The sequence below is a fragment of the Balaenoptera ricei genome, chromosome 13, assembly GCF_028023285.1.
Source record: "Balaenoptera ricei isolate mBalRic1 chromosome 13, mBalRic1.hap2, whole genome shotgun sequence".
In the NCBI taxonomy this organism is placed as follows: Eukaryota; Metazoa; Chordata; class Mammalia; order Artiodactyla; family Balaenopteridae; genus Balaenoptera; species Balaenoptera ricei.
The window spans coordinates 40,650,157-40,663,786 of record NC_082651.1 but is presented as its reverse complement, the minus strand read 5'-3'; the positions used below and the strand labels follow the sequence as shown (position 1 = coordinate 40,663,786).

At 39.3% G+C, this 13,630-nt stretch overlaps 1 protein-coding gene across 5 annotated transcripts in view; it reads right to left on the bottom strand.

Annotated features, from left to right (window-relative positions):
- EXOC6B (exocyst complex component 6B) overlaps nucleotides 1-13,630 on the bottom strand; it is a 727,664-nt gene that overhangs the window by 167,526 nt on the left and 546,508 nt on the right. For all 5 annotated transcript variants that reach the window (XM_059942976.1, XM_059942975.1, XM_059942978.1 and 2 more), the window contains exon 20: nucleotides 11,663-11,736. In XM_059942976.1, the coding sequence (XP_059798959.1) occupies nucleotides 11,663-11,736 (74 nt within the window). The remainder of the gene's footprint in view (nucleotides 1-11,662; nucleotides 11,737-13,630) is intronic.

The following is a 13,630-nucleotide window of genomic DNA, read 5'->3' as shown; positions in this document are numbered from 1 at the left end:
AGTCATCCATTTTATACACATCAGTGTATACATGTCAATCCCAAACTCCCAATTCATCACACCCCCACCCCCACCCCTTGCCGCTTTCCCCCCTTGGTGTCCATGTTTTTTCTCTACTTCTGTGTCTCAATTTCTGCTCTGCAAACCGGTTCATCTGTATCATTTTCTAGGTTCCACATATATGCCTTAATATACGATATTTGTTTTTCTCTTTCTGACTTACTTCACTCTGTATGACAGTCTGTAGATGCATCCATGTCTCTACAAATGACCCAATTTCATTCCTTTTTATGGTTGAGTAATATTCCATTGTATATGTGTACCACATCTTCTTTATCCATTCAGCTGTCGATGGGCATTTAGGTTGCTTCCATGACCTGGATACTGTAAATAGTGCTGCAATGAACATTGGGGTGCATGTGTCTTTCTGAATTATGGTTTTCTTAGGGTATATGCCCAGTAGTGGGATTGCTGGGTCATATGGTAATTTTGTTTTTGTTTTTTTAATGAACCTCCATACTGTTCTCCATAGTGGCTGTATCAATTTACATTCCCACCAACAGTGCAAGAGGGTTCCCTTTTCTCCACACCCTCTCCAGCATTTGTTGTTTGTAGATTTTCTGATGATGCCATTTTAACTGGTGAGAGGTGATACCTCATTGTAGTTTTGATTTGTATTTCTCTAATAATTAGTGATGTTGAGCAGCTTTTCATGTGCTTCTTGGCCATCTGTATGTCTTCTTTGGAGAAATGTCTATTTAGGTCTTCTGCCCATTTCTTGATTGGGTTGTTTGTTTTTTTAATATTGAGCTGTATGAACTGTTTATATATTTTGGAGATTAATCCTTTGTCCGTTGATTCATTTGCAAATATTTTCTCCCATTCTGAGGGTTGTCTTTTCATCTTGTTTATGGTTTCCTTTGCTGTGCAAAAGCTTTTAAGTTTCATTAGGTCCCATTCGTTTATTTTTGTTTTTATTTCCATTACTCTAGGAGGTGGATCAAAAAAGATCTTGCTGTGATTTATGTCAAAGAGTGTTCTTCCTATGTTTTCCTCTAAGAGTTTTATAGTGTCTGGTCTTACATTTAGGTCTTGAATCCATTTTGAGTTTATTTTTGTGTATGGTGTTAGGGAGTGTTCTAATTTCATTCTTTTACATGAAAGCTGTCCAGTTCTCCCAGCACCACTTATTGAAGAGACTGTCTTTTCTCCTTTGTATATCCTTGCCTCCTTTTTCATAGATTAGCTGACCATAGGTGTGTGGGTTTATCTCTGGGCTTTCTATCCTGTTCCACTGATCTATATTTCTGTTTTTGTGCCAGTACTATATTGTCTTGATTACTATAGCTTTGTAATATAGTCTTAAGTCAGGGAGTCTGAATCCTCCAGCTCTGTTTTTTTCCCTCAAGACTGCTTTGGCTATTCGGGGTCTTTTGTGTCTCCATACAAATTTTTTTTTTTTTAATTTTATTTATTTATTTATTTATGGCTGTGTTGGGTCTTCGCTTCCGCGCGAGGGCCCTCCCCAGCTGTGGCAAGCGGGGGCCACTCTTCATCGCGGTGCGCGGGCCTCTCACCATCGCGGCCTCTCCCGCTGCGGAGCACAGGCTCCAGACGCGCAGGCTCAGCAGTTGTGGCTCACGGGCCCAGCCGCTCCGCGGCACACGGGATCCTCCCAGACCAGGGCACGAACCCGTGTCCCCCGCACTGGCAGGCAGACTCTCAACCACTGCGCCACCAGGGAAGCCCTCCATACAAATTTTAAGATTTTTTTGTTCTAGTTCTGTAAAAAATGCCATTGGTAATTTGATAGGGATTGCACTGAATCTGTCCATGGATGAATCTTAAAACATTATGCTGTATGAAATTCCCTTTCTGGAATTTTACATAAATTCGAGAACTGGATGTATCAATAGTTTATTCTTTTTATTGATGAGTGATATTTCTTTATATGGGTATAGCATAATTTATTTAGTCATTCACCTGTTATATTTATGAACTAACCTACTGGAAACATTTCTTAGTCTATAAAAATAAAGATTTTATAGCTTATAAGACTTATAATCCTGGAGTAAGCATTAAATATTTACTGGAATTTGCAGGTACAGAAGTCCCATTTTCCTGATGCTTAAGGAGTTGAGACAAAGAAGGGAGACACTAGAAGTTTAATAGGCCAAAAAAGAGTTTTCTTTCTCCATCCTTAAGGGGTTTGGAAAACTGCTTACACAGCAATTAGAAGCGACTCCAAACAGCTCTCTGCTAACCTACTGGGAACAGATCCTAAATCCTTGGATTGATTGGGATCTTGCCTATATAACTAGTCACCAGAGCCAGTTTTTCTTTTCCACTGGATATTCTTAGCAAATGTTACAGTGTAAAATATCAAAAGACAATATCAGAAGCTATTCTAGGAAACTGAGCTGTCCTTTGACACCAATGATATCCAGAAGGGCTTCAACCCCAAGTTTAATTTCATTTCATGTGTTAAGAATCTCTTAGTCACATCTTAAAATGCCATATCATCTCTCTCTCTCTCCATATTTGCAATGAGTTATTTTGCTCCTGAAATGAAGAAAGACCAAGAACGAAATAATCCTGGCTAATCAAGGAGGAACTACTTTAAGAGATAAGCAGCCCATTGATATAGCTGTGTGATTGTGTATGAAACTGGATCCTTTGTAGCTCCCTGCTTGCTGATAGGTGTCCTACAGAAAGACTCCTTCCTGGGTATGGCTGCCTCAGAATCAGTCTTTCTGGATTGTCCCTTTGCCTCCTCAACTCACTCACTCTGGCTTGCTTCCCACTGTAGTTCTTTCTTTCACTTGGTTCCTGTTCCATCTTTGCTTGCCCCCTTGGGACTTGACACTTTAGTTCTTTTGGTTCCCTATCTTTACTGATGCTGTCTGGTTCCCTTTTCATAGTTTGTTCTACCTCATTTCTTTACTGGTTTCTGAATTTGCCTAGTAGGAGGGTTTTAACCTTCAGATCAGGGTTCTGGACACTCTTTTTGTTCCTTGTTCCCCAGGCACCTATGCTTGTAATGGTGGCTCCCAGATAGCTAATTCTCTTACAGCTATGGGGGGCTTCTCTCTTGGCAAATTGAAATATGCCCCAATTCCCTAAATCTAGCCCTTTGTTGTCACTCTCTGCTGCCCTCCAGCGGCTATCAGTAGGATACACTTGTCAGAAATTAGTTCCAAGGCCTGGCTCTACTGTCCTTTCTTTGGCCTATGAGTGTCCTCTAATAGGACACTAGACAGTGTAGTTAATGCAGATGAGATTTGTGTTCGGAACCCATTAGGCTTTAACTCAGCCAGCACTACCACAACAGCCTCTGATTCCACTGCTACTCCCAGGGAAATTCATTGGTGATGACTTTCCTGTCCTTTCTCTTGAAGATGTGATTATCTAAGAAATTCACAAATTCCAGGTTTATGGGTATGCATATCCATGCTGTGTTGGAAGTAAGAAAGAAACCTCCTGAGTTTCTGAGGCTTGGCTTCTTGGGAAAGCAGAGAGAAGTGAAGTGGCTCAGGCTAGCCTAGCAGCTGGTCTCACAGACTACCTAGGTCTTTTATTATTTAGCATGAGGACCACAAATGCTGTCAATGAGCTAAGGTAGAAATAACCAGGTTGCTTACTATGCTACGCTTATTAGCTCTTCACACAAGAGTTGAAATGGAATGCAACTCTAGCCTCTGAACTGAGAGACTTTACTATGAGGCTATCTGGAGTGATGCTGGCACCATGCCCCCATTAAAAGTTATAGCTGTTTTACTGGACCAAAGGGGTAGCAGGGTTGTCACAGACTAGATTCACACTTCTGGAAAAGGTCCTTCTAGCCACTACTGGAAAGGCTGTTCTATACTCTGGTGGGATCTCTAGGTGGCAGATCTCTCTGCCTCCAGTTTAAAGTAGGAAGTGGTGGACAATTCTGTTGACCAAGCTTTAGATTAGATTAGCCATCTAACCCAGGACTGTACCAATATGGGCTGCCAGTAACAATGGCTAGTCTTAGCCTGGGAGGCCCATGAGCGAAAGGCCAAATCCAATGCATTATTCATGGGAAAATACATCAAAAGCCTGGTGTTTTGTCTCCTGCTACCCAAAAGATTGTCCACAACCCCTCTAACTGAAGGTTCTTCACCCATTGCTTATTTCCACATATCCGCCATTAATTCAGTTTAAAGACCCTGTCATTAATGATTCAGCATTTCCAGGCACACACCTCCTCCCCAGTTAAGAGGCTGGTATAGGTGAGACAAAGTCTCAGCAGTTCTAGGATAAATTCTCCTCCAATCAACCAAAAACATTCAGTAAATCCCAGAATGTGTTACATATTACTGGCAATTCCTTCTATAAATTTTCTATGATGGCTCTAGTTAATAACGTCCCAAGCAAAGTAAGGGGATATATCTGATGTGCAGAAGCTGCAGCCACACCCCATAGCTGAAGACCTTATTCACCTGTGCCCCATCCTTGTGTATGCTGATCTAGTGTTGGCTTATATGAGGTCAAAGGTCTAGCTCAGTGGAATCTATTCTCAGAAATGTTCCCAATTTTCTTCTTATTATTTTACAAAACCAGACCCAAAGGTGTTAGCTCTCTTCTACTTGGCAATAGGAATTATTTGCTGTCAGAACTTCCTTTAAGGTTAGAGGTATCACTGTGAAGATTATAAGTGTCTGTCAAAACAACTTGGGCAAAACAATTTTGTTAATGCAACCAGAAAAACCTGATTTCAAAAACCAAAGGACTATCTTTGGAAAGGAAGTATTTCAATTTGACCATCTTATTTATGCCAGGCTGCCAACCATAGCTAAACGTTCTTTTCTGAAAGCCTGCTTATCAGTATACAGCACATTTGGCCTTGTCCTGGGGATCTTTCCAGAAAATTCTGCAGCTTTCCCTAAAACTGACTAATAGAGCATCAGTACAAAAAATAAAAATCTAGACAAAGAAGCATTCCCTCAAAGCACCAGGGCCACCTGAAGAGAGATTTTGGGAAGGGCAGAATGTTAAAAAGGCCTATGTTACAAGCATGGGCAAACTACACCAGAATGTAAGCTCCACAAGGGCAGGGACCATATTTTATTCACTACACTATACCCTCTATACCACTGTACCCACTCTAACAGTGCTAGGCATAGTGTTGAATGAATGAATGAATACTTCCTGATTAAGGAGGTCTATATCTACATTCAAGGGCTTGCTGTGCCTATGTCAAGACATGGCCCATAGTCTGCAGGAACTTTTAGTGGCTCTGTATCAGCAGAGATTTGTGCAGGAGTTCTAATATATTAATATTACTACATCCTCTTCTAATCAACAAATGCCTTTGGGATATGATAACCCCAGATTTCGTTTCGGAAATGACATCTACCCACATATACATGTTATATATGCTACCATATCGGTTGTGCAGATAATCTTTTCCAAGATAATGTGCTTTATGGCTTAAACCATTCCTTCTAACCCCACCATTAACATCAGTTATAGAAATGACATCTTCCAACTTCATGAGTTATCAAACTGTTTGATTTACTAACTCTGGTGCAGATGACTCCCAGTTTTATAGGCCATTATTCAAGATCAACAAAATATTTCAGCTGAGCACCTGGAGAGTATTTCTACTGACAACATTACTGATCCACACACTTCACTGCTAGAGTCTTCACGTACCGCTATATTTTCCTCCACCAAGAATATCCTTTCTTAAAAACTTTCCCCTACTACCTACACCCACACCTCCCTTCTTCACCATGACTCACTGACAACTGCTCAGTAAATACCTGGGAAAACTACAGGCCACCACCCCTCCCTACTAAGAAGTACATGTGGGGGATGGCTTTCTTCCAGTTTAATATAGCTTAAGGGTTGTGATGAAGACTGATCCCTGAGGCCTTTTATGTGGGCCTGCCCTACCCCCACCCCAGCCTCCTATGTAATTGCCTAGTTAGGGGTTGTTTAGTCTGGTTAGGGTGAAATATTATAAAAGAAATTCTATTGAGCCTCATTTTGATATGTGCCATATCAGACAAAATCAGTTTTTGATATAAATGGATGTTCTACTGAGGCTAAAATATAAGCAAAGTTAAGATTTTTTCCATAAGCGCCAACAGCAGTCATGCAAAGGGGACATGTTCCTCTTAATGGGAATACTGTTCATCAGACTTGGAGGTACTGCAAAAAGAAGGGAAGGCAATTTTATTCAAAAACCAAAATTTTATTGAATAGGATCAAGATAGGCGGGGAAATAAAAGGGGAGGTCTACATAGTCAGATTCTTGAGTGGTTCTCAGGTTTCCCTACCTGATGTTGACTAACTGAAAATACTGATTTTACCTATATACCTCTAACAGGCATAACATCAGAATTTATTCAACGTCTCCAAAGAAATATACAATTATTTCTCTTAGGTTCTATAGTTGTTTTTAAGGCAGTTTAAGTGCCTGCAATGGAAATGCACTGCATTTACTTTAGACTGAAGGTTTAGAAATTGGGGAATAAGTGGCCTAGAGGGAATGTCACCAACTCAATCTAAAAAAAGCCACAGATATCTTGGGATGGCTTTGCTGTATAAGAGTTGTTGCCAACAAGCTCCATTCAGGAGATCTGATGCAATGTCACAACCTAATTCATTCAGCTTTATAAAACTTTACGTATATTGGAAGTAAAAAACAGTTGGTGCCAAGGAACAGAAACGTTTCTAAAGAACATATTCAAACCTCTTCCTGTTGGTCAGACATGGAAGGTGAACAGCTAAAAATTAAATAAATAATGTAATAATTATCTGGGGAAGTTAAGATTCTCTCACAATGAATGGAATAACAGAAATGTGAAGTGTTTCAGGGTAGCCTGTAATAAGCAGCATTTGATGAGGAGATACAGAACATAAAAAAGAAGTCCATGAAGAAGTTGAAAAGTAAAAGCAAAGAACAAAGAAGAGAAATTAAGAAAAGGGGATTTAAAGCGATTAGTTTAATACTTAAAGGTGGCAAAACAGTCTAGATCCTGGTTAAGTCAATACACACACACATACACACACACACACAGACACATGCATACAAACACGCACACACAGTTTTACAAACAAAACTTAAATCCAGCTCTTCTCTATGTTTGAAATACCTTTACCCCTCATCAACACCTAACTTCCTCTCAGTTTAACTCTCCACATTTTCCATGAAATATTTTATAACTACTCAGGCCTACAAAGACCTCTGTACTTCATGGCCATTTTCTGCACTTAGAGATTCAATCTTGCTCCTGATTTGCATTGTTTATTTCACATGATTATATAAAAGTCTTATATTCCAACTAGAGTGTAAGTTGGAGTCTATTCTCCCATTCCTTGAATTTGGGCTGGCCTTGTGACTAGCTCTAGCCAACAGAATGTGGAAGAAGTGATATTTCAAGCATAGGCCTCAAGAGGTTTTCACATTTCCTCTTGCTCTCCTGGAACCCTGCCAGGAGGCCATGTGACTAAGCCTGGATTGGGCTGTTGGTTAGTGAAAGATCACATGGAGCAGAAAAGAGTCGGCTTAGCTAAGGCATGCTACATCAGGCAGTCCAGAGCCGATCCAGCAGCTGATCTCAAAGTATGAGTGAGCTCAGCTGAACCTATCCAATCTGTAGAAACTTGAGCTAAATAAATGGTTCTTGTTTTAAGCCAATATGTTTTGGGGTGATTTGTTATGCAGCAAAAGCTGCTGAAATAGTTGAAACATACACAATTGTTTTAGCTTTCCAATGAAATACTTAATCATAGTGTGCCTTATATTAGAATCAAGTATTTGCTGTTCACCTCTTTGTTACTGGAGGGCAGAGACTGTATTATATTCATTTGTGGATTCCCACAACACCGAAGTTGTGCTTTGTTCACAGTAGGCACTCAGAGTTTGATAAACTGAAACGAAAATCATCTGAAGTTCAAATTCTGGTGTTCATCAGCATAATTTACTTAATGTTTAACAACAGAAGAAAATACAAACCATAGTACTGCTTAAGAATCAAATAACTACTGAGGATCTACTATTGGCCTTGTGTTGTTATTCTCAATTATGAACCATTAAGGGCCAGCAATTATTAGTACTTGGAATATAAATGCTACTTCAAGATAATTAATAAGTGAGCCTTTAAGTTGTCCTTCTCAGGATTTAGCATTAACCCAAATTTGGATTTTCATAGAAATATGCACATATATTTGATACATGAATGTGAAGTTGTACTGCAATCGCACTTCTATGAGCTTGGGAATATAGAAATTATAAAGTGGCAGAGAAGAAGATTTTGATTTGCACTAATTCACATTAACAGCTGGCTTTCTAAACCCAGAAACCTGACAAATGAGGTATGTAGGTAAATATACTTTAACTTTGACGTGCTATAAAAGTGTAAAATATCATGAAAGCCTGTGTATTCAAAATGTCATTTCACTTTTTTCCTTAAGAAGTAGAAAAATTAGAATAGACAGGACGGCTCAGAAAGGATGAATAGTTTTGCTATCCACATCTAATTTGCTTCCTAATAAAATTCTATGGCTTTTAAATGACACTCTGCTATTATAGTCTATACAGAGATGAGTTCATCAAATATTCCATGTTTTGAATATTTTAAAAATTATCATTCAATTGATAGAGTCTGAAACACTGTAAAGCAAAAGAACATGAAAGCATGATCAGAATGAATATATTCATAAACCAGTGAAGAAAATACACTCAATGACAGTAAAAGAATATCCTTGCTGCACTGAACTGGGGACAAATCCCCTTTTTGCATGGGTGCATGTATGCATCCTATAACTTGCCTTAACTTTAACTTCTTCCTTTAACTTCGGCCATTCCTGATTAATATTGTTATCTTTGACTTATAAAGGGCATAATGGTTAAATCAGGTAGTAAGGTGGATAACTGAGTCAGGACCTTAAAAGGTTTAGACAGGCTAAATAAATAAGAATGATTAAAATCTGGTTTGTTAATAGAATGTCTAGAAGGAAAACGCAGACCAAAGAGAGTGAAGTCTTCAATTGTGGTGTATAAAATCAACCACATAAAGACTAGATATGGAATGAGTAACAATGCTACATGTGAAAAAGATTCAATTACTAGCAGATGGAAACTCAATAAATCAGGATAGAAAGGCTGTCCCCCAAATTGGAGTGCATTAATAAAAATACAAAGAGTGAAAGGGTCAAAGTTAAGTGAGACATATTTTAGCCAACTTCAGAAATACCTTTCTTATAATCAGATTGTCTTGAGGTGGACCCTGCTGCTTTGGGGAAGCAAGTTCTCTTCAAGGAGAATATTCAAGCACAGTCTAGGGTGCTGTACAGGGATTCCAAGTATCAAGCCAAAGGTCATACTACATGATTTTTAAGATTAGCACCCAGCCCCCAAATTCCATAACTCTATTTTAGGATTCCAAAGAGTAGAGGCAAAAGGACACATACTCAAGGACACCTAATCATGTCTCATTTGAGGTCAAGATATCTCCTTTGAAACCACACTTCCAGACTTTCTATTATAATCGGCACATCTCTTATAGTTCATAAGCTGCTCACTTTAAAAATGATGGTCACTTTAAGTTATGAGAATGACTACGATGAACTGCAAAGAGATAGATATTTTCAGCACGGGATGTGGAAAGATCATTTTTGTCACGCTGATTCAACCTACCTGAGGCCTGCTAATAATGAGCCAGGCAAGTTTTTCAAATGATCTAAGAAAAATTTAAGCTGCTTTAATAGAGACAGATATAAATAGAAATTAAGTGATAGATTCAATAGGAAGAGGCATATCCTTTCATGATTCAGTGAAATTTTGGAGTTTTGGTTTCTACTACTAAAACTCCATAATAGGAACTCTGAGAACAAAAATGTAACAGAAAATAGGAACTTAAGCATAAGCAACAGTGCTCACTGAGAGCTCACAAGTACTTGAGCATTCATCCCCAGTTCAGATCCACCTTATTTCGGCTGTGTTTTCTAACTTACTCCCTTAGTTAACGTTTTCTGTGAACACTAGTTGCTTTCCATAGGGACCGAAACCACAAACTCGAGAGAATGACCACACTTCCTTTCCATGAAGAGTGAGAAGGGAAAAATTTTTCCTTGGATGTGTTTTCCCAATGAAATTCAATTTCTGCTTTCCAAGAAACGCCAATTGGCTCAGAAGTCTCTGAGAAGAAACAGTGCTGGGAAAGTCAAGCAGATACCACTCCACAAAACCATAAAGCAAAATTCCCATCTTTCAGGTTTACATCAGCCAAGGGGTTAAAACCTGAACATCTCGGTTGAGTTGCTGAATCCACAGGTGGAAGGTGTTAAGTGTGGAAAGAGATACTCAGCTGCATTTGGGACCATGCTGGGAAAGCCTTTATGTGCAAGAGAACCCCCACCTCAACTCCTAAATATTAAGTTGACACACGTTTCTGGGACGCGGCCTGAATCCTCAAACTTTGGCGGGTCTATAGAGACACAATTTTCTGTTTTCTGCTTAACAGGGCTTTCCAGAATTGTCATCAGATGACAGATTACACCACCCATCCACAAGGATTCAGGGGTAGCTCAGGCCATCCATTATGGGTTAAAAGCTGTTCTAGCATGAATCGAGTCACAGTGGTAAGGAGACTACCAATACAAGGGGTCCTACAGCTTTAAGAAATACCCTGGGCATCTAAAAGTTCTCAGAATGCAAACTTTGTCAGCTCTGAAAACAAGAGGCACTGCATCATCATGGCAGGAGAAACAAAGCCAGCCCCCTTTTAAAAAACAGACAAAAAAAAAAAAGATTGTTTTAATAGGAGAGAAGCATCAGTCATTGATTCTTACTTCATTCACACTTTCTATCCAACCCCATCCATCTTCAGAGTGAAGAGATGACAGAGCCCAGTTAACTCTCTCCCTCTTTCGGCCCCCGCCCATACTGCTCCTCTATACCCCATCCACCAAGGCCTACCAACCCACCCTTTTCAATCTGCAAGCAACAGCTCTATAGCACGACTCTTTCTATCTAATGGGCTTGCAAAGCTCAGGTATACCTAAGTACCGGCTTTCATCACATTACTTTAGTAGGGTTGCCTGTCAGGTTAGCATGACTGGTCAGGGCCTTTGCTAATTATCTAAAATGACCACTTAGTCACTCATGGCTGACCGCGTTCTACAAAGGAGGGGATGGGAAGACTTAAGGCAACAGAAAAAAGTCAACAAACCAAACCAACAATCCAGAATGTAAAATATTTCATTTTTCTTAAATGCTACTGCCCTCATTATCTGCAAACAAAAGTCCTCTGGGCAGGCAGTCTCTGCATCAGTGCACCTGCTTAGCACTGGTTTGCTGAGCTATCTTTTTGCTGTGTCTGCAGAAGCCAACTATAGCACAATGGGTCACATCACTTGAGGGTCACTTGAGTCCCTCTACATTCTGGGTCCCTCCTCCCACCTCCTGCCTTCCCTTCCACCCACAAAACCTTTAACTCCACCATAGCTAAGGATCCCAGATAGCTAAATAAAAGAGGTGGCCTCAAACACAGGGAAAAACCCTTAGGTCTCCAGTGTGAATCGCCAACGCCAATCCCCCTCCCCTCCCCTTTTCCTTAAGACCTGATGGTCTTCAGTCACACATCTTAAAAGAAAAACAAAAAACAAAAACACAAAGACTTACTTGTCTCAAGTCGATGAAGGCCAACTGCAGCGTGTCCTCCTGGAACCCAGGCACCGGGCCGGATCTGGCAAACTCTGTGGGAAAGAAAAGAGGATAAAAAGCGCCTTTAACTAACCATGGACAGGGAGATTGGCAGACGGATGACAGGGAAGACAAGAGAGGCTGGGGGAGAGGAGGACCAAGCTTCTAAGGAGTCATGTCTCTCTCCCTTCAGCTTCTTTGTTTGCCCTTCAAAATTCGTGTCATCAAAACACCATTAATTCCAGAATCCTGACAGCAAGGAAACTGTACTAATTCGACCTGAAATTTATTCCCATGAGCCGCGCTGGGCTTCAGAGTATTTGTTTTGTGAATGGACAAACAACTTGCAAAGGAGGAGGGAGTGGGGGAGAGAAAAAAGTTTTTCCTCTCAACACAATAAAATCTTCAGCTGTGAAACTCTTTTCAGTTCCGAAAGCTATTTATATTTTAGATCGCTGAAGGAATTTTCGAATTTCACGCCTGTCACCTCATTCCCCAAGCATTTATCAAAAAATATTCCCTGCCACATCATTAATTATTCCCTCACTGATTATTTGTATTATCTCATGAGTGCATTATCGTCAACACACACACAGACACACACTCACACAGACACACACACCAGCAGCAGAGGCTGCCCCAATCTAGCGCTTGGCTCTTCAGTAAAAGAGTATTGCAGATATGAAAAGACCCATCTAAATAAATCTCACTGCAAAAACTTAGGAAACATTTGTACATGTCCATCCTTCTAGTGTATTCTTTGTTCTTGACTTCTACTTCTATTCCAGTCTCAAAAATTCTTTTTTCTCTTCCCTCTACCCGAATTTAGTCTTAGGTCAAAGAGACCACATGAATGCTATTTGCAATTTACAGTAGCGCCTTGGGTACATGCTCAGTTTATGACTCTGGCTTCTACATTGTTAATAAGAAGATAACTGCACAGGGCTATAGGGACAAGTACTATTAACAGTTAAGAATGTCAAATTTTATTGTCCCTAAGCCCTGCTTATTATGCAATCAAAAGGTCTTGTTTAAGCCCCTACATACACACAACACACACACACACACACACACACACACACACATACATACAGAGCAAATTCAAAAGTTGGACAGTTACTAACTATGCCTTGAATTCTCTCTGTGAAGCCAAAGCATGATAAACATTTAACATCAATCTACTATTTACCTCAAAAACAACTCAAGTATCTGCTCAAAGCAAATATGAAAAGGAATGTTTTCCTTTCAATTATATTTTTCTTCAGGAATGAATTTAAGAAATTATAGAAAGTTGGTATCATATTATTCTTTTGAAATTAAATAAAATCCATCAAGATATCTGCATATATGTCTGGAAAATTACTTCAAACAACTAGTAGCTGCATAGATTCAAATGATGATTTATGAACAATGACAGGAATTTCTGTTCTTTAAAAATATTTTCCATCTAGGAAATTTCTACTAGGTTTTCATAAAATCCTTGACCTACCTTAAAAAATAATGTTAACAACGTAAGTTGCAGGGAACACAAAAACATTATGTGAAATGAAATTTAAAACAAGTTATGAAACGAATTGTATAGAGCACAAAGTGTTGTACAACTGTAACACAAAATATTCTTATTCTAGAGATTTTAAATAAAAATGACTCAAATGGAAGGAGATAAACTATATAGAATGATTAGCACATTAAGTTTCTATTTCCTTTGGAAAGAAAATTTATATGCCATTTATAAATGAATTCTATCATATGTATAGCCCAAATGATTAAAGTTTTAAAAGAGTAAAGTTCTAAGACTATACAAATACACGATGAGAGCCATGTTAATAAAAGCTTGACAGAATCCATCCTTCATATCTTACAATAGCCATTATCTGGGATAACCTTGTATATGGCCACTGCTCAATTACAAGTACAACTTTCCCATACTATGCTCCTGTAGAAAGC